The following is a 22,296-nucleotide window of genomic DNA, read 5'->3' on the forward strand; positions in this document are numbered from 1 at the left end:
CTTCTTTCAATAACCATATTCTATTCAACAATATGAAAATGTCATAATTATGTGCATATTGTTGAATACAATTACAGTATTAGATTCCTGATTTTCTGTGAAAGTAACATCCTCCCACTTAACCTCCCAACATTCCCCTCCTTGCTCATAAAAAAACTAAATAAATAAATCATATTGCTTAGCCATCTATAACAAAGATAGAAATGATACAGTATGAGTCAAGTCTGCTGGTACCAGAGAGCATCTGTAACAAACAGAGGTTTGGATAAATCTTTGATTAACTAGCTCACTAATTCTCAAAGAGCTCACTGGTTCTAGTGGGTCCCCTGCTAAATAATCTGAAATGAAGGTCCACGGCCGGATGGATGGAAGGATAGATGGATATTATGGTGTCCTTGGCATGGAAATGTTTGATAATCACTGATCTAGCTAAACTAGTTCAAACGGATCATATGATTTAGCTTAGCCTCAAACTGGAAGAAGATGAATTTATTGCATTTAATGCATCATTCCACCATTTATTTGACAAAATGATAACCAGTTCACTCTTCGAACCGGTCAGAACCTGCCTAATAGAGCAGGGGAGTCACTCACTGGTGATCAAATGAAAAGATATGAAACACATTTGACCTTTTCAGTAACTGCAAGAAACCGGTCAATGCCAAGGTGTTGAATATTAGCAAATGTACAAATCTCGAGATACCTAAACAGACCAGAGTGCTGAAGGTAGCATGTCGAGCATAATAATTGTGCAAGCTAGCAAAAAGGCCATCAACATAAAGGTCACAGAGGCTGCATAGGCCTTGTCTGCACCAGGTGGCAAATCCTGAATCAATCTTGGCTGGTTCAAAGAGTTCATTGTTACAAATTTCTGCTAGAGGCAAAGAAATTTTGCTGAACTGTTTTTCTGAAGTGTGCCAATCTCATAATGATAGTCTGCCAAAGGACTGACAGCTTGAAGCCCAAAAGGTCACTTTTGTTTACAAGACCATCTCCTCCTCTACCGACTATGTAGTGAGCAAAGTGAAAACTTTGCACTGTACATCAACCTGCAGTGAGCCTAGGAATGCATGTTTACAACTTCCTCACATAATCCACAGCTTGTGTGTAAGTGGGTGTTTTAGTGTGTGCTTTTCTAAGAGGGTATTTTGTCTGTATGTGTGTGTGTGTGTGTGTGTGTGTGTGTGTGTGTGTGTGTAAAAGCGGGAATTTTATGTGGATGTATGTGAGAATCTTGTCTGTGCTGTACTGTATGTGTGTGAGCGTGGCATTTTGTGTGTGGAGCAGATGGTATTAGGAGTTGAGAGGGGACCACTGAGGACAAGGACAGCCCACCCACTCGTGTATGCATGTTTGTGTGTGTGTGTGTGTGTGTGTGTGTGTGTGTGTGTGTGTGTGTGTGTCTTACCGTCTACAGAGCCAAACTCCCTCTCATGTGCGCGGGTCAGTATCTCTTTGTACAGAGTCTCTGCCTGTTTGAACTTTCCCTGCTTCAGGTAACACGATGCCTGGCAGAACAACACAGCAGCATTTAATTAACTCATTGACCGCCAACAGCCCCATCTAGTGGTGCAACAACAATCTGCTGTGTAACATGTCCCGCGAATGTAATTTAATCCACCCAAAACATACTTTCTGTAAGCTAGGATCATATCGTTTAGACTTAGAGAAATGAGCCGAAAATCAGCTTGTTTTAGTCTTAAAAGAAGAATCCGAGAACTGCATCCCCATAGTCAGCATAAGCATTTCCGTTATTTTAATTTTTTTGTGTTAGGGTTTTGTGTTGTGTTATGAGCGCATACAGGACACAATTGATTATCGTAATCAATTTATATTAAAATAGGTATCCAAAAGCGATCTCGGCACCCGGGGCCTTTGGAAAACAGGCGTCAAAAGGCGATAAGAGTTAAACCACTTTTTAAGAAAAAATTGCTGTAAGCTCACAACACATCGTGACATGCTGTGAGCTTGTACATGTTTCAACATTTTCACCTTTAACATTCCTAAAACAGTGGCGTCAGGTTGAGAGCGTGGCCATTCATTAACTTACATTAATTTCAAGTACAGCATGGCACCAATGTCGACCTACATTATACACCTGCTTTGACGTTATTTTCAGAGGGGTTACCTAATCATCTATGTGTTGTGGTTTACAGAATGTATAGCCCTATACATTCTAATGCTACGTACCATACGGAGATAAACTCCTGATGTACTTTTTAGGCATTTCATCCAAAAAGTGTGTTTGGTACAAAGAGTCTGTAGTATTTTATTAATTTTGTATCCCATGGTGAGACCCAAAGAAAGTGTCCACCTTGTGTGGCCCTTACATTTTTGATTGTTCTCCATATACTATATTCTCTTCTACATTCTATTCATACAGTAGGTGCTGTAGTTCAACAGGTAGATAAGATAGAATCCTGTATTGTATTGTACTCTGTTCTTTAATGTCCTTGCATACACTACTGCTGAAGTATTTTTGACTGCTTAAGGCAAAACATATCACGTATAATACTTTCAGAAATGTACTGTGCAGTGCTTTATAATAACTGCCACTATTTATCTTCACAGTAAAATCCTCAGTGTTCATTTGTCCAATTTGTAACTCGGAGTGTGTGATTTTAGAGACACTTTAGTCTGCACCCATTCTATAATGTCAGTACAAAATGAGCACACCCACTGGCAACTGTAGCCACTTAAGCCACTTAAGTAAAGCCCTCATAAACATGAGAATGAAAAAACAAGTCTGCCATGTGGTGGGGAACTTTTAAGACTCGAGAGAGCAGAACGGAAGACAACATGACTGATTTAAGCAGCACAACCTTATCCATTCAAACAAAATGAAGAGGCTGAAAGTGACTGTGCACCAGTTGTGCATCAATCTAATCAATGCTCTGGATTGTAACAGCTTGACCGCTCTCTACAATACATTTGTTCGAGCATCTATCTACTTGACCCACTTGACTGTGTCGGATAACGCGAGCCACAGAGGTGGCTGGTAGTAACGTTGTGCTACACTTTTCAGAAAGATGGGTAGCTCGCAAGCTTCTTAATATAAGGCTTGCTAGCATCTGTTTACTGTGTTTGGAGTCACTCAAGTATCTTGGCGGTGGCCGCATCAGCGGTTTCTGGCGTAGAGGCACAGGAGTCATCAACCTGCTGAATATGGGACTGTCTGCCAAAAAATGTCTAGTTTTCCTGGCAGGTGAAGTAGCGTTTTTCCTGCACCATTAATCGTTCTGGCCCTTTGGTTCATCCAGAATGACACTGACCCATTTCCCGGTGGGTGCCACCCACGAAGGCCACGAGGTGCCACAAAAAAAGAAAATGCAGAACACCACACTTAACATACCTAACAAACTGACTCCAAAACAGGGTTGTTATACCTAAAATAATAAAACCCCTCCAACACCACTGTCCTGCACACCTCCCCAGAGGGACCAGCTAAACCCTCACTCCCCTCCCTCTCAGGAGACTAGAAGCCTCCACTTTATTGTAGGAAAAGGGCAAGATCTTTACAAGCCATAAGAGCAGATGGAATTGCTGTCATGACAAAGGCTCTCTCCAGAGTGTGTATGGGGATCGTGGCTGTATGTACAGTCAACTCGGCCAGGTGTGACTGCTTAAAATCAGCCATCAGCTACACCACAAACACTGCTACTGATTAATTACTGCATCACTGCAATTATATATTGTCCACTGTTGAGTTTGATTCAACGCATGATGTTATGCAAATAAGTTTTTTTTTTCTTTTTTAGAAGTGTCACTCACTACCAGTATTAGCATTGTGTAATAGCAAGAGTAATATAAAACAAAACCACTTTTATACTTATTGGAATGAAAGCTGCATGCCAGGAAAATATGTTTAAACTATGTTTAAAGTGGTTTAAAATGCTATTCTCTACCATATAACTTGCTTGTGCTATTAGTGGATCTCTAAATGTGCCTCCTCCTCACCAGGTTGTTTTTGGTCTTGGCCACGTTGGGGTCGTCAGGGCCCAGTTTGGTCTGGTAGATCTCCAGGGCTCTCCTGTAGTAATATTCCACCTCCTCATACTTGCCCTGGTTCTGACACAGCAAGGCCAGGTTGTTCAGCTGCTTGGCTACATCAGGGTGGTCCTTCCCCAACACCTGGTGTAGATGGAAGGAAGGAAGGAAGAGTTATTAGAGTGGGAGGGTAACAGACTGGTTTAAAACAATATGGCTACCAGTGTTAGTGGTAGAAATTGGGTTGAAACAACATCGACATAAAAACTAAACGGATGCTGGGACACTGCCTAACAAACAGACGGCAAAAACACTTTCCCTTAGCCACTTACAGTACATCACATTTTGTAAACATTGTCGTTGTACTACACTGGCAGAATACGGGATATAAATGATTAAACATATAGGCCTAGGCTATTGGTGAGAATTTGAATGAGAAAAGAGATGTGCTGCTTTGGGAAATTCTGCAAATAATAATTTGTAAAAAAGGTACAGTATACCAAGTTGAAAGTGGTTAAAATGACCTTACAGCAACATATTCATCCCTGCACCAATCCCACCAACAGCACAGGTATTTTTAGTACTGCCCCAGCGGATATTGAACCCCTGATACCATCAACGGGAAGGGGACCATCATGTGCTACCCTCTGACCTACACAGAATGACCGCTTTTGACCAGTGCCAGAGGTTTGGACTATTGACCTGCCAAATTAAATTATTACATCTCAACAAACAAACGCAGAAGCATAGGTCTGGTAATCTGATCTCACAGGAAAAGGGGCATGCGGCAACAAGTTCCACTGAAAGGACTTGTAGCCTGCCACTTTGTTGCCGCTAATGTGAACACATCATTAGTGACACACATCTGTAGTAGGGTAGCCCCGTTTGGAACCTCACCCTCCACTCTCGGAGAAGAGAAGAGGTTCCGTGTATCCCTGCATAGGTTGAAATGGGTAGAGTGTAGGATTGAATGTACAACATTCAGGTTAAGCCTGGTTTACAAACTGTATGGAGAAGTATTATATAGCAGCAACTTGCTGGCAGAGGATTTATGAATTAACTGAAAAGGTGTCTCTAAATTCAGCAGCATTTGGAATAAAAACGAAGATGACATGACACCTTAAACACCTTCCATATCCCTTCTCCACACAGTCAAAACAATGTACAAAAAAGCCACCGCTCATCTGCCGATAGATGTAGTTGATGTGCTGGAGTCACAAAGGTACAGAAATGAAAAATCACACCTGTGTGAAGTGAGGGGCGCTCTTATCATCATACATCATCATGATGTAAAATACACACTATGCCCAATTTGCTCAGACACTAGTAATAATACTAGTGTAATAACTAATGTAAAACCTACATTCATTGTCAATGGGAATTTGTTTAAGACGGAAAACTACACTAATAGCTGAATATAGGTAGCGCCCCTCAAAAAATAAAGGGAGGCTCCACACACTCAAATCTGTGCACAATCAAGTATTTATTGCAAGCTTTCGATCTATTGACCTTCTTCAGGCATAATCAAAATACGGTTTTGATTATGACTGAAGAAGGTCAATAGACCGAAAGCTTGCAATAAATGCCTGATTGTGCTCAGATGAGTGTGCGGAGCCTCCCTTTATTTCTTTCCTTCTCCACACAGTAAAATCCTCAGTGTTTAATTATGCATTGAAAAGTCAGAGTGGAACAGACTTGTAAGGGTCGATTTGATACCAAGGATTGTATTGTGCACCCCGGATCAACTCTGCACCTACAAGCTTAGAAAAAAGAGCTTGCTATAAAAAGACCAAACTCCAGGGAGAAAAATCCTCATGATTCAGCGACTGTGGGTCTTCATCCCCGATCCCTCCTCGCCTGTCAGCAAAGAGCTTGGTGGCAAATCTTTCAGCTTTCAGCTTAACAGTTATCATACGAATTTAAGGAGCATGAGTGACAGTAGGAAAAAAAGAGACAGAGGTGGGTGGCTAGGATAAGCCACCCACCCCAGAGTGACAAATAAAGGATGAATAAAAAAATAGACATTTCTCCACTTCTAGGACTGCTGAGCAGAGCAGTTTCATATGGACAAGCCAAAATAATGAATCCTTCTTAAAATCCTCCAAAGTCAGACATCTTCCCTGAACCATGACGGGAGTTACTTGGGCAGTGATGGGAATGGGGTACTGGGGCCTCAGGACACAACTTGTCAAGTTATAACAATGGAAATAAAAATAAGAAATTAAGTGGTTTCCTTGGTTCCAGAACAACAGAGGAACTGGGTAAAGATATGGCCCAAAATGTCATTTACCTTCTCTCTGATCTCCAGAGCTCTCTTGCACAGTGGCTCAGCTTCCTTGTACTTCCCTCTCTTCCCATACAGTACAGCCAGGTTGTTCAGAGTGGCAGCCACCTGGAGAACACACACACACGTAATTATAGAAGGCTTGCTCAAGCCCGGGAGGCCAGAGTGCAATCATCATCACCCATGTATTGTGTGTGTGTGTGTGTGTGCAGTGTTTGTGACCACAGAACCACACCACAGCTGTGTCACTGATCTGGTGAACAACTAAAAGAGGAATCAGGGGGTGATTCTGTGTGTGCCTGTAGAAAAGATCATTTGATACCAATCAGTGGGGGTGACACATATCCACCGCATCCAAGAGTGTGAGGGGGACAGAGAGAGAGAGAGAGAGAGAGAGAGAGAGAGAGAGAGAAGGGGGAGACAGAGAGAGACGGAGAGTAGGAGGGGACACACAGGAGATTTAAAAATTTCATAAACCATTTCAAACATCAAAGAAAGTGTGACTCATCACCGATCATGAATTGGTGGCATTGTGTCAAAGAAAGCAGGAATTCATGATCATAAAATCAAAGAGGGGGAAAAGTAAATCACTTCCTCGCAGAGAGAAAGGCCTGGTGATAGGATAGGGGGTAGAGAGGGGGAGGAGCCTAACCTCAGCTCCACCCAAAAGGAAGTGATGAGGGTCCAGGGGGCGGAGACACAGGCCTGTCAGAGTTAAAACAGTTAAATAGACCATAAACTAGTCATGTCCAACTATGTCCCTGACAATCTGGACACCAGATGATTGAACCCAGAGGTCCCTGACATTTTTCATACCAAGTCCCATATCCGAGTTGGACAGATGGGCAGCAGAGGGGTTTAGGAGGGCATGGTTGCGTGGGCGTCGACGACTGAAATAATCAAGAGATCGACCAGGAAGAACATAAGAACATATAATTATTAACCGACAATTAATATATAATTTTATACTTGCTCAATGGGGATATTTTATACTGAGATTATACCACTTTGACCATTGACGGCGTCCCAAGTGGTGGTCTTTTTGCCAGGTGAAATAGAACATTGAAAACAAACGCAAACAACGGCCGTGAAGTTGGGACACAGAAACATACACGTTACAAAAATAACAATAATAATATATTTAATAATATATATAATATGGGGAGGAAACAACGGAGACAGCGCTTGTTTCACCTGACAATTGTGACTATGTCATAATTTCTTGTTTTCCTCTACACACATTCTCTTTGCCAAAAAATAGCTCATTTAGAAGCTTGCATGTCAGAACAGGGACACTATGGTTCATGTGGTGAAATTTCATGTAATACACATAAGAAGTGCTTACTGCTGGATGGTCTCTTCCCAGAGTCTTCTCTCTGATGGCCAGAGCATCGTTCAGTAGGTTGGCTGCCTCCTTGTATTTGTTCTGGTCCCTGAGACACACACAGACATACACCTCATATAGTACACCACACATTATCAAACACACTCCAGCATGGATGGAATATGGAACAAAACCCTGAAACATTTTCACATGCATCGCCATGTGACATGGGTGTGAGCTTGTAGGTCAGCTATTTTAGCTATTTACCATGACAATGTATAGTATGTATATACTTAAATGGTAAATAGTCTACGTGACAGTGTTTTTAAATTGTGACTGTGTGGAGAAGGGACAAACTTTAGATTATTTTCACATATTATAATCCACTTTTAGACAAGTTTTTACTTTTAACTTAATAATTATTACCAGAAAAACCATTACAAGGCAATATGGACACATTTCAGACAGGTAAAGTATTCTAGTCCAGTGCCCAAATATCTATGACTTACATGTTTATTGCATATAATATGTTAAATGTTTTGTTGTAAAACAACTTGTCGATGAAGAATAGTTTAGTATAATTTATTATAATGTATTTAAAGACTCCTCACAATGGGCACCACCCACCACATCAACATGCAGAAAGGTGTGCCGTCTGTACCTGTAGACCAGGGCCAGGATATTCAACATAGTGGCCACGTCTGGGTGGTCATGCCCCGAAGTCTTCTCCAGGTCCTCCAGGGCCTGTTTACAGAGGGGCACGGCCACCTCGTAGCGGCCCTGGGACGCATACTGGATCACCAGGTTGTGGAGGGTCCTGAGGCGGGCCGGGATCTCATAGCCGCCCTGCTGGGCCATGGCGGCAGCAGCACTGCCGTGAGGCTGTTGGACTATAGAGAGAGTAGACAAGAGAGAGACAGGCTTTTATTAATTTTTTTAAGATATGTTTTATGGCGTTTTTGCCTTTACAAAAAAGTACAGAGAGATGGGGGAAGGCTCTGGACTCGAACCCACGGCACGCCGTCAGGCTGGACTGCCATGGCCGTGGCCCAGGCAGAGAGTGACGGGCTTAACCACAAGTTATTCTCGACCTTTTGTATTTGAAGGATACTTTTCGGTTGTATCAGTCACCTGGCAACCTAGAACCATTCATACGTTGATCTTTAGCGCAATCACTGAAAACTGGATTGGACTTGGTCTGACGTCCAAAGGGTGGTCAATGGAAGTTAATGTGTTAACATAATCTGTGCAACCAATAACAAGGGGCTGAGCGGAATAAGTGCTGATGAATATAATGTGCATTGAACAATAATGCATACTTGTATTATATTTATTGGAAAATGTTAGCACAGTGAGGCAGTCTGTCACACCAACAATTCACTGCACACACAGTACTTGTATGAGCATGTGACAAATACAATCTTTCAATCTAGAATCTATGCAGGTTTACTGGCTTCTGTATAGAGTGAATGGGGTCAACATTACTAGAATTCTTTTCATAACTTGTTGTCTGTCTCTACACTTCTACAGTATCTGTCTGAGTTGGTGTCAGTTTTGGTGTCTGTACAACTGCATATGTTGCTGTCTGTCTGCCTGCGCGTGCGTGCGTGCGTGTGTGTGTGTGTGATGCTGTGGAACAGTTAATCATCGAGCTTGAACTTGAACAATTTTTATTTTTACATGACATCACTACATGATGCTATCATGCTACATCAATTATTTTGAAAAGGTTAGCAAAAAATGTTTGCCCATAAAATGGTTTATAATTGCAGCCGTGTGTGTGTGTGTGTGTGTGTGTGTGTGTGTGTGTGTGTTGAAACCAGGCTATTGGGTTTCTTATTAAAGGCCTGTGGTTCTATATTTACCCTGTGTGAGGTCTAGTGGGGTCTGTAGTCTGTACCACAGGAGGAGTATTCCTCACTGACCACCCAGCCCACCATACAGGAAGTAACACCAGGTGTTCAAAACCACACACCTCCAGAATAGCCTGTCCCTACCTACGCTCATGGCCACAGACGGTGTTTCTTGGCACAGGGAACTGCAATAAGTCCCTTTTCACGTGTTTATAAATGGACAAAGAATGAACATTTTGAGTGGCCAAAATGTATATTTAGAATCATATGGGGGACATTTGTTTTGTTATCCTGTGGTAAGGAAGGATTATAATAAAGCCACAAAGTAGAGTGTAGCTTGCAGCTACAGAGTATTTTGATTTTCCGCCTGGTTTTTGAACATAAGTGCTCATCTCTAATCAGAGCTATAGTCTACTGAATGTTTCTTGTACAGTAGCACAGTAAAAGCCAAGTTGCATTTCCATATCAAGGCTCAAATCTAGATAACACTTTTTGATTTGTTTCCCTAAAGACAACAACTAAAGGTCCTTACAGACCAGGAGCATCTTGTGTGATTCATTTTGCCGTTTTTGTTTTCCAAATATTTGTGTCATGACTCATGAGTACATTAACACAGATAGTGAATACTAACTACAAGGGAAGGCGATGAAGCAAAACCATTTTTATTAGATAAAGCTTCAACAATATGAATAATTTGATGCAAAATATTTGCCGTCCCATTATTTCTTATGTAACATCAACAATCTACTCATCATTGGAGATCTTTGTTGATTATGCTTTATTAGGTGGAAATAACACTGGGATCCAATTGATGACAGCACTCCTCAGATGATTTGAGAGAGACTGAACACATCAGCAGTAGAGAGCTAATCCTCTACAGCATCCTTTACTGATGCACACACTTGAATGCACATTCCCATACAATACCCATACAATACACACATCAGACTTGCATACATACAAGCCTATAATACATACTCACGCACAAACACAGAGCCCCCATCCCAGTCACAACTCGCACAGAAAGGACGCACACACACACACACACACACACACACACACACACACACACACACACACACACACACACACACACACACACACACACACACAGTACAGATTTATTTTGGACTGATTGGTTTGCCCATGATCCTATCCTAGATTACCATTTTTATGCATTTGATGTATTACCTTACTCTAAATCGCTCCAGATTTAGAGAGTATGCTAAATTCCTAAATTGTTGCATTTGCAGTACAGAGAATTTAAGTGAGGGTGTGTTTGATGACTCTGTGTGATGGTAAAGCATATTATATGCCGTCTCAATTTACACTCTTCTCTTTTACCCCTTCCTCTCTTCATCTTTTTCCACCACTCTACTCTCTCTCCTCCATCATCAAAAGTACACATGCAACGCAATCACAATCTCACACGAAGAGTTACAAGAAACCTAGAAATGCATGCACGCGCACACACAAATGAAAGACAACTGCACAGTGCTGTCGTTTCTGGTGGAGTTCCTAGGCTCTTTTTTCATATAATACACAGTATATTATGCCGTTTTACTTGAGGAATTAGCTGTGGGTCGTATGGTGTTTTGCATTGTGTTATTCTTAAAATAAATGTATCCAGTTATATTTACTGTAATCTTTCTTGACATGGGAAAGTGATCATTGAGTATAAATATGGGTGTGCAAGGTTATGTTTGTGGACATAACACTGAGGGTCAGATTAACAGCCTTAAGAGCCTTTGGTGCCTTGTTTCACACACATTTTCACCTTCAGACATGCATGTTAATTATCAAACAAGTGCAGCAGCGGTGCAAATTCTCTCCGTTATGAATATACACATCTCAAAAGAGCAGGTGTAAATTGGCTCAGGTAACACTATATTAAAAAGGTATTTTGTGGTGGGCATGACGGTCAGTAATTGTGTACAAAAGATGCTAACGCACACTAAAGTCCTTGTAGCGGTGCCGGCCTGCGGGAGAGAACTGCAGAGGGAATCTTGAAAAAACAAGAAAGTGGCCGGCTGGCCGCACACGCCAATAGCCCGAGTGCCAATACTTTATTAGGATGCAGCAGGCAAGACAAATTAATCCAACATTTCGGCGGTTAAGCCTTCATCAGGGAATGTCAGTAATTGCAGAAAGGAGATATATGCAGGCCATGAAGAAGTCTTCAGTAGAAGTACCACTATGTAAAGCACATTCAATGTATTTTACATAAAACATTAAGCAAAATAATCGCGTTAGCAGGACATTGTCAGCTAAGATTATCAGAAATAAATCGCTTCATTTTGCAGTCGTGTCAATAGTTTCGTTAAAATCTACAATAGCTCCCACAGCTGAAGTATCACAGCTGTACTGTCCCAGATGTTGGAACGCACTGCCACAGCACACAGGTAGAAACGTAATACACCTATACCCTGTTCAACATAAAGTTACCATAGCTGATTTACTCAGCATAATGGCATAGATTGCAAAATAGGCTACAACTTCTAGCCTTCCCTCAATTTATACATTTACAGAAACGAAAACACGCTTAACTCAATGAATGTTCATGTCATCTATAAATTAATGCAAAGTGGCAAATCATGATTGTCCTGCCATTGTTTTCTCTGACTCCTAATGCATACAGAATACCTCCCGTTACACGACTGAATGCAGCCCCAATGGTGAACGTTGGATGAACGGTTCTTTGCAAAGAAGCACACCCTTTATTTTATCAGTGCCTACATTCTTGTGTTGTAGACATAAACAACACACTATTTTTACATTGCAATTAATTTGTCATTTAGAAATTCCAATTATATTAACCCTTTTACTGCTGCCATTTATTGAGAAATTAGGACCTAATTCATGCCAGCATTTTTTTAATTTGAGCTCTTATTTTGAAAAGCCACATTTTGCCTCAACCGGAAGTGAGCTTATCCCTGCCAGCTTTACGTTGCCAAGACAACCTTTGTTTACATGATCGAATCATGCCGGTACATTTTAGCACTCCACAACGTCGGCTCGTGCCGTCAAAGAAACGCTGTTTTGACCAAAAATGCCATCTGGGACAAGGAATAGGAGATACAGGCGATTGAAAGAAACGGATAGAATGGATTCTTATGGCGACAGTGAATTAATATGAACGATCCAGTGCAGTGCTAACAACACTGCTAGCTAACCGGCTAACGTGAGTAGCATTATGGCTTGATCAATCATATGCACTATAAAAGTGCAATTGCCGAAGGGCTTCGGCAATGGCAGCAAGCGTTAATATCAAATTAATGCTTCAATTGCCGAAGGGCTTCGGCAATGGCAGGAAGACGGTTAAACAAATGGGCTATCAAATTAAATTATAAACTTAAAAATTATCACACCTGTGTGAAGTGAGGGTCGCTCGCCTCTTCATCATCATGCATCATATCATTCTGGCCAATCAGAATTTCCGTCCTTACTTTTGTCTTCAATGTGTGTTTACACAAACACTCTGGCCATTCATTGTCAATGGCATTCAATGTTTGTGTTTACACAAACCCTCAAAGCTGGACCTAGGCGGGGCTAGCACCCCTAAAAAAACACAGTTTTTACAGGGTCCTCAATGCCGCAGTGTCAGTGAAGAGATGGATGGAAGAGGGACAGAGAGCCTATTTTCACCATGTTATGTGTAAACCATACTGTTAGTATTTTATGTTGTTTTTTATGGATAAAAAAGGTCAATAATACAAAATGTACATCTAGATGGAGTTAAAGTCTCCATACCAACTATATATTTGCTGAATGATATTTTATAGTCTGAGAGTTATGAGCTCCAGCCTCCAGACAGTGTGATAGCTCTTTCATTCTGATTTATTCCATCAGAGGTAAATCCTTTTCCCCAGCAGCAACATTCCATTTCCAGAGCTACATGCAAATGAACTCCATTTCATCTGTATTCATGCACAGGAGTGGGTCTCCACCACAGCAAACCACACTACCATACCCCCGCAATTTAGCAGTATAAAAACACAGACGGTCCTAAAATTCTGAATGAATGTACCAACATAAGAAAGATTCCAATGGCTTCCTGTTGCGGTGTCCAGCAATTGGCCAAAAATTAGGATGACAGCTGATGTGGCAGAAGTCACACCAAGCTACTACTGGCCAGACTGGGACATCAAGCACCAGCCAGATCTATACAGTTTAACAGAGACCAAGCACAAGGTTTTGGGGGCTTTGCATTTGGCTCAGATCCAAATGAGGACGTGACTAATGGTAAATTCCAGCACCGTTCTTTCAGCCGTCTGAGATACCAAGTTATCAAGAAAGAGACCACCCCATTACACACTGGTAATGGGCTGAGCCCGATGAATGGGAGTGAAGAGAGAGAATTAGGGCTGCAAATGGTACTCTGTTAAGTGTAGCCGTGTGTGTGTGTGTGTGTGTGTGTGTGTGTGTGTGTGTGTGTGTGTGTGTGTGTGTGTGTGTGTGTGTGTGTGATATACAGAGAGAGGGATGGAGGGCAGAAAGACAAAGACGAACACACAAAACCAAAGGCACAGACAGAGAGAAAGATTTATAGACAAGAGAAAGTTACAGAGAAAGAGAGAGTGAGAGTGAGCAATTTGTATAGCCAAGAAGGAGAGCCAAGGAGTGCTGAAAAGGGATGGCCACCGTATGTTGTGTAATATATGGGACAGTGAGTCATATATATTCCTACTCACTGGTAGTGCAGGTATGCACAGGGTCCTCACTGTGGACCATTTGAGAAAAAATATAACTCACTTTGGAGAAGTACCTTATTTATCATTGTGTGACTAACCGTTAAACTTGCTTTAATGAAAGCATTGTATTTTGTTAAAGCTACAGTGTGATACGCTCTGACCTCTCAGAATAATTTGTTTTGTCGATTTTATAAATATTATTACGCATATGAGATGTTCATTCTTGGGAGACTTACTGCCTGGGGCTTGGTCATCTGGGTCATCTGGGAACAGATCATCTAAAGTTTCTCTACTGGAGTCGGAGTCCTTCTCCTCCTGAGGAGAGATGTGGAGAGGAAGGCAGAGATTATATAGTTTGACAAGAGTTGATGTCAGAATGCTCAGTGTCTCTCAGAGGAGAGATCCTCATCATATATGAACTTGCGTCAGTTCATCATATACAGTATAAACTTGCATAAGTTATTTTGTTATTTGATGATATATCACAAAGGTTCTCTCCAGGTTTCCCTGCAAAATGATTGATAGTTAGAAACCAGATGGACCCTTAACCATAGCATCCCTATTGTGGGGTGAACATTCAGCAAAGTAGTCAATCTACAAGCTCACAACACGTCACATTGTGAGCTTGTAGATTGACTACTTGGGCGAAGAGATTTGGTGTAGAGATAAATACTAGCATATGTAGTATAGAACCCTGTGGCTCCCGGTCAACTAAGTACATACATACTAGGGTTTAAGTTCCAAGGGTTGAAATTAAAAAGGTTAACCACTTGAACCCCAGCATCCACATTTATTTTGGGGGGAACATTAGCCAAGGTGAAGATATCTGGTGGTAAAATGTGGTCGAACTTCGAAGTACAGAGCCAACTCAGGACCAGTTTAGAATTACAGGCTTATCACTTCATTTCAGTTACGGCATGCACACGCAACCTGCCCATCCATCCACACACTCACCCACCCCCCAGTACTCTATTCTACATGTGTGGTTCACTCTCAGAGGGCGACAGGTCCTCAGTACTCATATTACCCGGCATTGGCCTGAATATAAGACGTTTATTTTTTATTTTCCCAATGGCAATATCCTAAAAAACAGGTTTTTTAATGTTCTTTTTTCCACAAATGAGTCTTGAAAAATGGGGTTTGTCTTATAATCAGAGTCGTCTTGTATACGGTACAACATGGACGGTGTGTGGTTCACTCACAGAGGGCGACAGGTCCTCGTCGTATTTCTTGAGCTGGTTCATGAACTCCAGGTGTTTCTTCTCCTCCTCCAGCTGGGCGACACTCTGCTCGCTCTTCTGGAGCTTCTGCTGGGTCCCCGCCAGCTCGTCCCTCAGCCACTGGTTCTCCTGGCACAGCCTCCTCACCTGGGCACGGAGCTTCTGCTTCTCCGACTCCACCGAGCTCAGGTGGCCCGACAGAGCCATCATTACCTGGAGGGAAGAGCCACGGAATAGAAAGCCATGTTACAGGAAGATCAGGTGTGAGGCGTTTGTACCGTGCATGTTTAATATAATCTTAGTGTCTTAATCTGTATAGTGTGTTGTGCAATCAAACTTTAACCCATTTAGGCCTGACGTCGAATTTAAAAAAGAATCATCTAAATCATCTAAATCATCTAAAATATTTTCACGATGTTTCAAAAATAGCAGACCTACAAGCTTGTAGATCTGCTATTTTTCAATAGCTAAATTACAACATAATGTTTAAAACACCAAAAGGGTTTCCCGCCCAAAATGGGTTAATATAATCTTAGTGTCTTAATCTGTATAGTGTGTTGTGCAATCAAACTTTAAAAACTCCTGCAGATTGAGCCCAGATAGAGAAAGACATTTTTAAACTTTATACAAATCTGCATGTTTTCTACATGATTCTTCCCATAATTCATATCTGCATATTTTCTACATGATTCTTCCCATGATTCATAAAATGTGTTTAGTTGACGAATCACTACCATTTCTTAACAGATTATTTCTTTCTGTTATATTATATATATATATATATATATATATAACAGAAAAGCACGGGGTGGAGTGAGAGAGCAAAAAGTGAGGATAGATCCATTCATACACTTCTCAATTGAATGAACACTGTAGATTTGACAGTGTAGACGAGGAGCAGACAAGTAGTCCGACTAGTCTCTCTTACTGGTAACTGGGATAACTGGCTCTAACCAGCAGCGGTGCTGTGAAGTCTGTATGATGAAGTGTTGTCCTAAGTCAGGTGATGCATCTATGTTGCTGCAGAGCTATTATGTTCCATTGCATTCACATAACTCTTTTTCAGTATTTCAACAAAATGACCAACAATAGTAGGACTTTCCCATTGTGGCTACAACTATGACGATAAATATATCGCTCACTATTGTATTTGTTATAGTTGCAGCTATAGTTATAGTGGAGTCTGTGCCCTACACCTGAATTCAATTTTTGTAGTATTTGTATAGTTTCTCTTTGTCATGAAATATGATTCCTAGTCAACAGATGTTGTACACTACAATACCCAATCTGAAACACACACACACACACACACACACACACACACACAGCTGAAGGTAACAAACGGATGCGCGGTCACCTGTGCCTCGCTCAGGCCGAGCTCCAGCATCTCTAGGGACTTGCGGATCATGTGGGACTTCTCCTCCACCAGCACGCCCTCCTCGTCCTGCTTGAGGCATCGCAGCGTTCCCAGCAGGCCGTCCAGGATGGAGTGGTGCTCCTGCTTCAGGGCCTCCAGACCCTGGATCACCTGCTTGGTCCTGCAGATGATCTCATCCTGAGACAGCTTCTCTGTGGACTCCTCTTCCTCCTTCACGCACACCATGCTGGACATGTCCTCACGCATCCTGCACACACCACGGAATGTTCAAATATTCACTAAACGTTAACTGATAAAAAGATCAACTGCAAAGTCCTTGGTGTTAATGTAACGCAGTGTGCAATGTAACCAAGTGGACCATTACAGCTCCATTTGGTTGCGTTCTCTACACTTTCAAACAGATGTTCTAAAAACAAATGACTTACTGTATGGAATTCACACAGGGTATGGATATGGCACTGTCTAAGGCAACTCAATGTTAATCCATCAACACAGTGCTGCTGACACAATACATGGAACATGGACATATTGCAGGACTCAATACAGGACATAATATAGACCTAGACCTGTATGCTATGCAGTGCACCAAATACTGTAGAACATGCTCCATAAACACATCTATCAACAAGTCCAATTCAAATTCTGCAAGCTAATCTCGAACCACCAGTATTATTCATTTGTGCGTGTTTCTGGCTTTTTTCAGTCTCTTGGCCACTACCATTGTAGACACAAATGTCAAATCTACTGGTGGTGAACAAGCTTTTCCAACTCCCAGTGGGGGTTCAGCCCTCTTTTAATCAATATGCTGCACTGTGTGAGTGTGAGGGAGCATGAAGGCATGAGAATCAAGTATGATTCACAGGGGGTTTAGCCTACCAACAAATTATTTTGGGGGGGTCCCCAGATTATTATTTTAAAAATAAATTGAGATTTTGTTTAATGGAATGGAGTTTACATAGTACACATAGTACATGCATAAACTTCCCTAAATTATCTCTATCTGGTTTCAGTATTTATTTATGATGTATTTTCTCTATTAGTAAGTTATTCAGGTTATATTGGGGGTGGGGAGGGGGGGCGGGGGTTTGCATTTAGCATTTCCGGGAGTCCCCAGCCAAAAACGTTGAGAAACCCTGGGCTAAAACAACAGCTAACACTCCATTCTTGTCTATTCTAAGCTTAGAATAGACAAGAATGGAGTGTTAGCTGTTGTCAAGCAGCCCACCAGACACCTATTTTTTTTAATTGTCTAGTGGGATCACCAGGTGTCATTTGGAGATAATACTCCATTTTGGCATATTGGCACATTAGTCTACTCTACCTGGCATTTTGTATACCAATGTAACCAAACATCATTTGGAGGAATTGCTTTATAATCAAATAAAATGGTGCAAGTAAATTAGCTGCACACAGCCACTTGTGGTCTGTAGTAGACAAGTTTAATTTAATTCCTTGCTCATCCAAAAGAAAAAACACAATTCCGCAGGCAGGAGCATTTAACCAATTTTAGACCGGATGCAACATGTGTCATGTGCCTGTTAAGAGGCAAGTGAAAGAGACACCTTGATGTAACTGCACAGATATATGTTCAAAGGAAAACCGCAGACTTTGAGACTGCAGCCTGACTGACAGCTTAATCACAAATCTGAGGTTAGTGGGCTGTGTGGGTTGTGAAGATAAGGTCAAAGACTGAAAGGTAACGCTAAAGTAATTGTATGCTCATTCAAGTGGTTTCTCACCGGTTTGGCTTGGGACAAAAACATACGTTTTGTGTGAGGTCATAAACTAATACAATACAAACCTAATACAGTAGCCTCACTAGCCTGACATGCGCAGTGTGGAATCTGCATTTCCAAGGGGCTGATGTAAAAATAAAATAAAAAGCCTCTGGCGATAACCAGAATGACACCTTTCAGCCAATCTTTCCGCAATATCTGCGGACGCATTCAGCCCTCAAATTTCGTCCACGTATTTTGAGGACACAATTATGCCCAAATGTGCCCATATTTGCGCATATTTCGGAGCCAATTCCGTCCTTGAATTTTGAGGACACAATTACTTAACATATTAGTTAGATTAAGAACACCGTGTGATATCAGTCTCCTGGTTGTGGTGGTTACACATACCGTTTTAGGCAAACATCTAGCAACAATGTCAATGGGTTTGAATACTGCCCATATATTAAATATTATTATTATAACCTGTACCACATACTGTATCATCCACCCAATCCCTAAAACTTTGAGCGGCTCAGCAGCATATGTAGCGAGCGAGCAGTCTAATACATCTCTACCAGGAGAACTCATCAGAAAAATGACACAGCACTCCCCTGAAGCCCAGTGATTGAAAGGCCCACTACAGCATACAGTCATTCTGAAAATGAAAGTGCAGGGTATCTGCAACAGCTATGAATGGTTAATTACTTGGAGGAAAAACATTTGGATTAATGGTGACATCCACTAGGGTTCACGTCAGTGTACTGTAGCTCTTTCCCTCATCTCCGCTGTACTTGTATCCAATAAAGCATAAATGCCAATATAAACCTCCACCAAAATGAGTCCTTGAGGTTGGGCTATGAGACAAGGTTTTTGGGCAAACCCGCCGCTGCCCTCCCATATAACACGGGTTGCTACGATACCAGGTGAGGGAAAACAAAGCATCATGTCTCGATTCGCCTCGGTTTTCACATTTCAGTTCCAACGTGGAGCTGTTGGGTTCAAGTTGCAATAACAATTGCAGAAGAATGCCCATTGTAGCGAAGCAGAGGAAGAGCAAGCCTCGCTCATGTGACTCTGCAATCAGCCTCTAGCTCTGATCATGTGACAGCAGAGCAGAGACAGCTAGATTGGGGAGAATGCAGGAAACAATCTCCATGTGCTGGAGAGGAATGAAAACAGAAGCGGATGAGACAAGGTCAAGTATCGTTGGGATGTTATTTGTATCATGGGAGGAAACTGACATTGCCCAGTAGACAAATGTTTTTGTGTTCTGGATTCAAGGAGCTGACAAACTAACCAGCCGAAATGTTTCAATTTGACTGGTATTAAGGCTACTTTCACACTGGTAGTAACACACATTTTTAATATAGTGCTCTCAGAACTCATTCAGCAAAAACGGGAAAACACCAGGGGAAGAATCAAGAAAGACAACATAAATTATGTTTGATAAGCTAATTTAACAAACAATTCAATAAATATCAGTAGCTCCATCATGTTTCTATATTCAGCTCTGAATCTAGCACAAGGTCCATTGGACTGTGAGGAATTTCCCTAACAGCCAAAAGGGACACACACATAAAGCACAGCACAACACTGCGGTTGATGTAAAAGAGAAATGAAAGAGACAACACAGGCCTCCTTATTTCTGCTGTGTTCTCCAATAGCAATGTTTTAATTTAGCCTTTCATAATTCAGACAACTCCCGGAAAAGAAAGTCCTATTGATTGTGGAGGAGGAAGTATTTCTGATATTATCGTTTGAAATGTAAATAGATGGTTTGAAGTCCAGCCTTAGGGATGAAATTTATTTTTGTACAAAGCAGAACCCCCAGGAGTTTAAGTTCATGTGGTTATGGGGATGTGGGGATGTGTGTGTGTGTGTGTGTGTGTGTGTGTGTGTGTGTGTGTGTGTGTGTGTGTGTGTGTGTGTGTGTGTGTGTGTGTGTGTGTGTGTGTGTAATGTGCATATTTATGCACAAGTACATTTTGGTTTCTGAAAATGAAAACTCCTACAGTACCATAAATGGAAAATGGTGCATTTATATAGCGCCTTTATCCAAGGCGCTTTACATAGATTGTGCATAACATTCACATTCACACATTCACCCATTCACATATATGGGGCGGCGGTGGCTCAGGGGTAGAGTGCCTGGATGGTAACCGTAAGGTTGCCAGTTCGAACCCGGGCTCCCCCAGAGTTACTGTCGAAGTGTCCTTGAGCAAGACACTGAACCCCTAATTGCTCCCGATGTGCTAGTTGGTGCCTTGCATGGTTTCCGCTGCCATCTGTGTATGAATGTGTGTGTGAAATCTGTGAATGGGTGAATGTAATGCACAATCTATGTAAAGCGCCTTGGATAAAGGCGCTATATAAATGCACTATTTACCATTTACCATTTATTCACACACATTCATACACCGATGGCGGCGGCACCAACCAGCACATCAGGAGCAATTAGGGGTTCAGTGTCTTGCTCAAGGACACACAGTATGGCATCCCCCTAGTACCTCTACCTTCACATTCAGTAGCTCCTGTGATCTTTTGTGGCCAGATGTAATTTCCTGGGGTCTAGTCGTACTATAGCAAATATTAATAAAGGAATTGCCATAAAAGAAAAATGTAAAAAAGGACGTATTTAGCCCCATGTTCGAAGGCCCCCCACCCCCCTGTCAAAAATAGCTAAAATCGCAAAACCTAAAGAAAGCAGCAAATGAAAAAATTTACACTCACCTTTTTACTTTGTCTAATAACCTAAAACCTGAACCTTAGTTGAAAAAAACTAAAGTTGTCCTTTAAATGGTCTGATGAATATATATTCGTGAACGGAAATGACGAACAGATGCCAGCTTCTGTTGTCGGCTCTATACAGCATTCAGATATTGTGGAATAGTTGACTGGCTACGTGAGACTAGTAAATCAGTGCGATATCTTGTTTTCAAGAGTGTTGCCCTAGCTATTCCATTTCCCATTCCAAGTGCATTATATATAACACCAGCGTCGCTATTCCAAAGCCCCCTCAGGTAACTATTTTCAGCAATGGTATAAAAAACATTCCGTGGGTAGATCTTGTTGAGCTGGTCATTTTGAAAGTAGCTCTCAAGTCAAAAAGGTGTGGGCACCTGGTATAGACTATATACATCTTACCACTTTGTCTCACCTTACTCATTGCTTTGCCGCTCCCAACGGCCTTATTTTTGTCTCTCACCTCTGTGTTGTTGAGAAATAAAACTAAACAGACCCTGACAAGCTCACAGTCAACGAATCACAGCTTGATATGCCCAAAATAGGGTTGAAGTGACAAGTGGTTACATGCGAGTATACTGATGGTGATCATTGAAACAGTTAACAAAAGGCATGAGCCATGCCCATGCACAGGAAGTGAGAAGTATGATTGGTATTAATGAGGAGCAGATTGACCACTCAAACTGTCTGACAGCATGAGCTACACAGCAAAGTTGATCTGGGTTTCTCAACCAGTGGATAGATGGAGACACAAAAGTGAGTCATGAAATATTCCGACAGGGTCACAATAGACAAAGGAATTTAACAGAGGATTGTGTGGTGTTACTATTTTAAAGAATACATTTCTGAAAAGGACAATGAAGAGTGAAAGTGAGAACAGAATGATGTCAGAATGACACAGAATGATGTAGCCTGTTTTCCAGCCTGATTCGCGGCGTTGTGTTGTGTTCCGTGAATTATTTTTTGACAATACAAAATCACGGAACGCAGCGAATCAGGCAGGAAACCAGGCTAAGAACGATGTGGTCGTTAAAACATAATTTGTTGACCTACCAGGGCTCCGGAATACAGAATGTGCGGATTTCACTTTCCACATGAC

The 22,296-nt window shown here is 41.6% G+C and overlaps 1 protein-coding gene across 4 annotated transcripts in view; it reads right to left on the minus strand.

The window, feature by feature from the left end:
• klc1a (kinesin light chain 1a) overlaps positions 1-22,296 on the minus strand; it is a 46,923-nt gene that overhangs the window by 18,410 nt on the left and 6,217 nt on the right. For all 4 annotated transcript variants that reach the window (XM_083791274.1, XM_083791275.1, XM_083791276.1 and 1 more), the window contains exons 2-9: positions 16,717-16,984; positions 15,342-15,572; positions 14,376-14,454; positions 8,257-8,485; positions 7,617-7,704; positions 6,278-6,379; positions 3,958-4,131; positions 1,409-1,508 (exon numbers count right to left, since the gene is read on the minus strand). In XM_083791274.1, the coding sequence (XP_083647400.1) occupies positions 1,409-1,508; positions 3,958-4,131; positions 6,278-6,379; positions 7,617-7,704; positions 8,257-8,485; positions 14,376-14,454; positions 15,342-15,572; positions 16,717-16,983 (1,270 nt within the window). In that variant the 5' untranslated portion in view covers position 16,984. The remainder of the gene's footprint in view (positions 1-1,408; positions 1,509-3,957; positions 4,132-6,277; positions 6,380-7,616; positions 7,705-8,256; positions 8,486-14,375; positions 14,455-15,341; positions 15,573-16,716; positions 16,985-22,296) is intronic.

Source organism: Protomyctophum parallelum, assembly GCF_964188405.1.
Source record: "Protomyctophum parallelum genome assembly, chromosome: 20".
In the NCBI taxonomy this organism is placed as follows: Eukaryota; Metazoa; Chordata; class Actinopteri; order Myctophiformes; family Myctophidae; genus Protomyctophum; species Protomyctophum parallelum.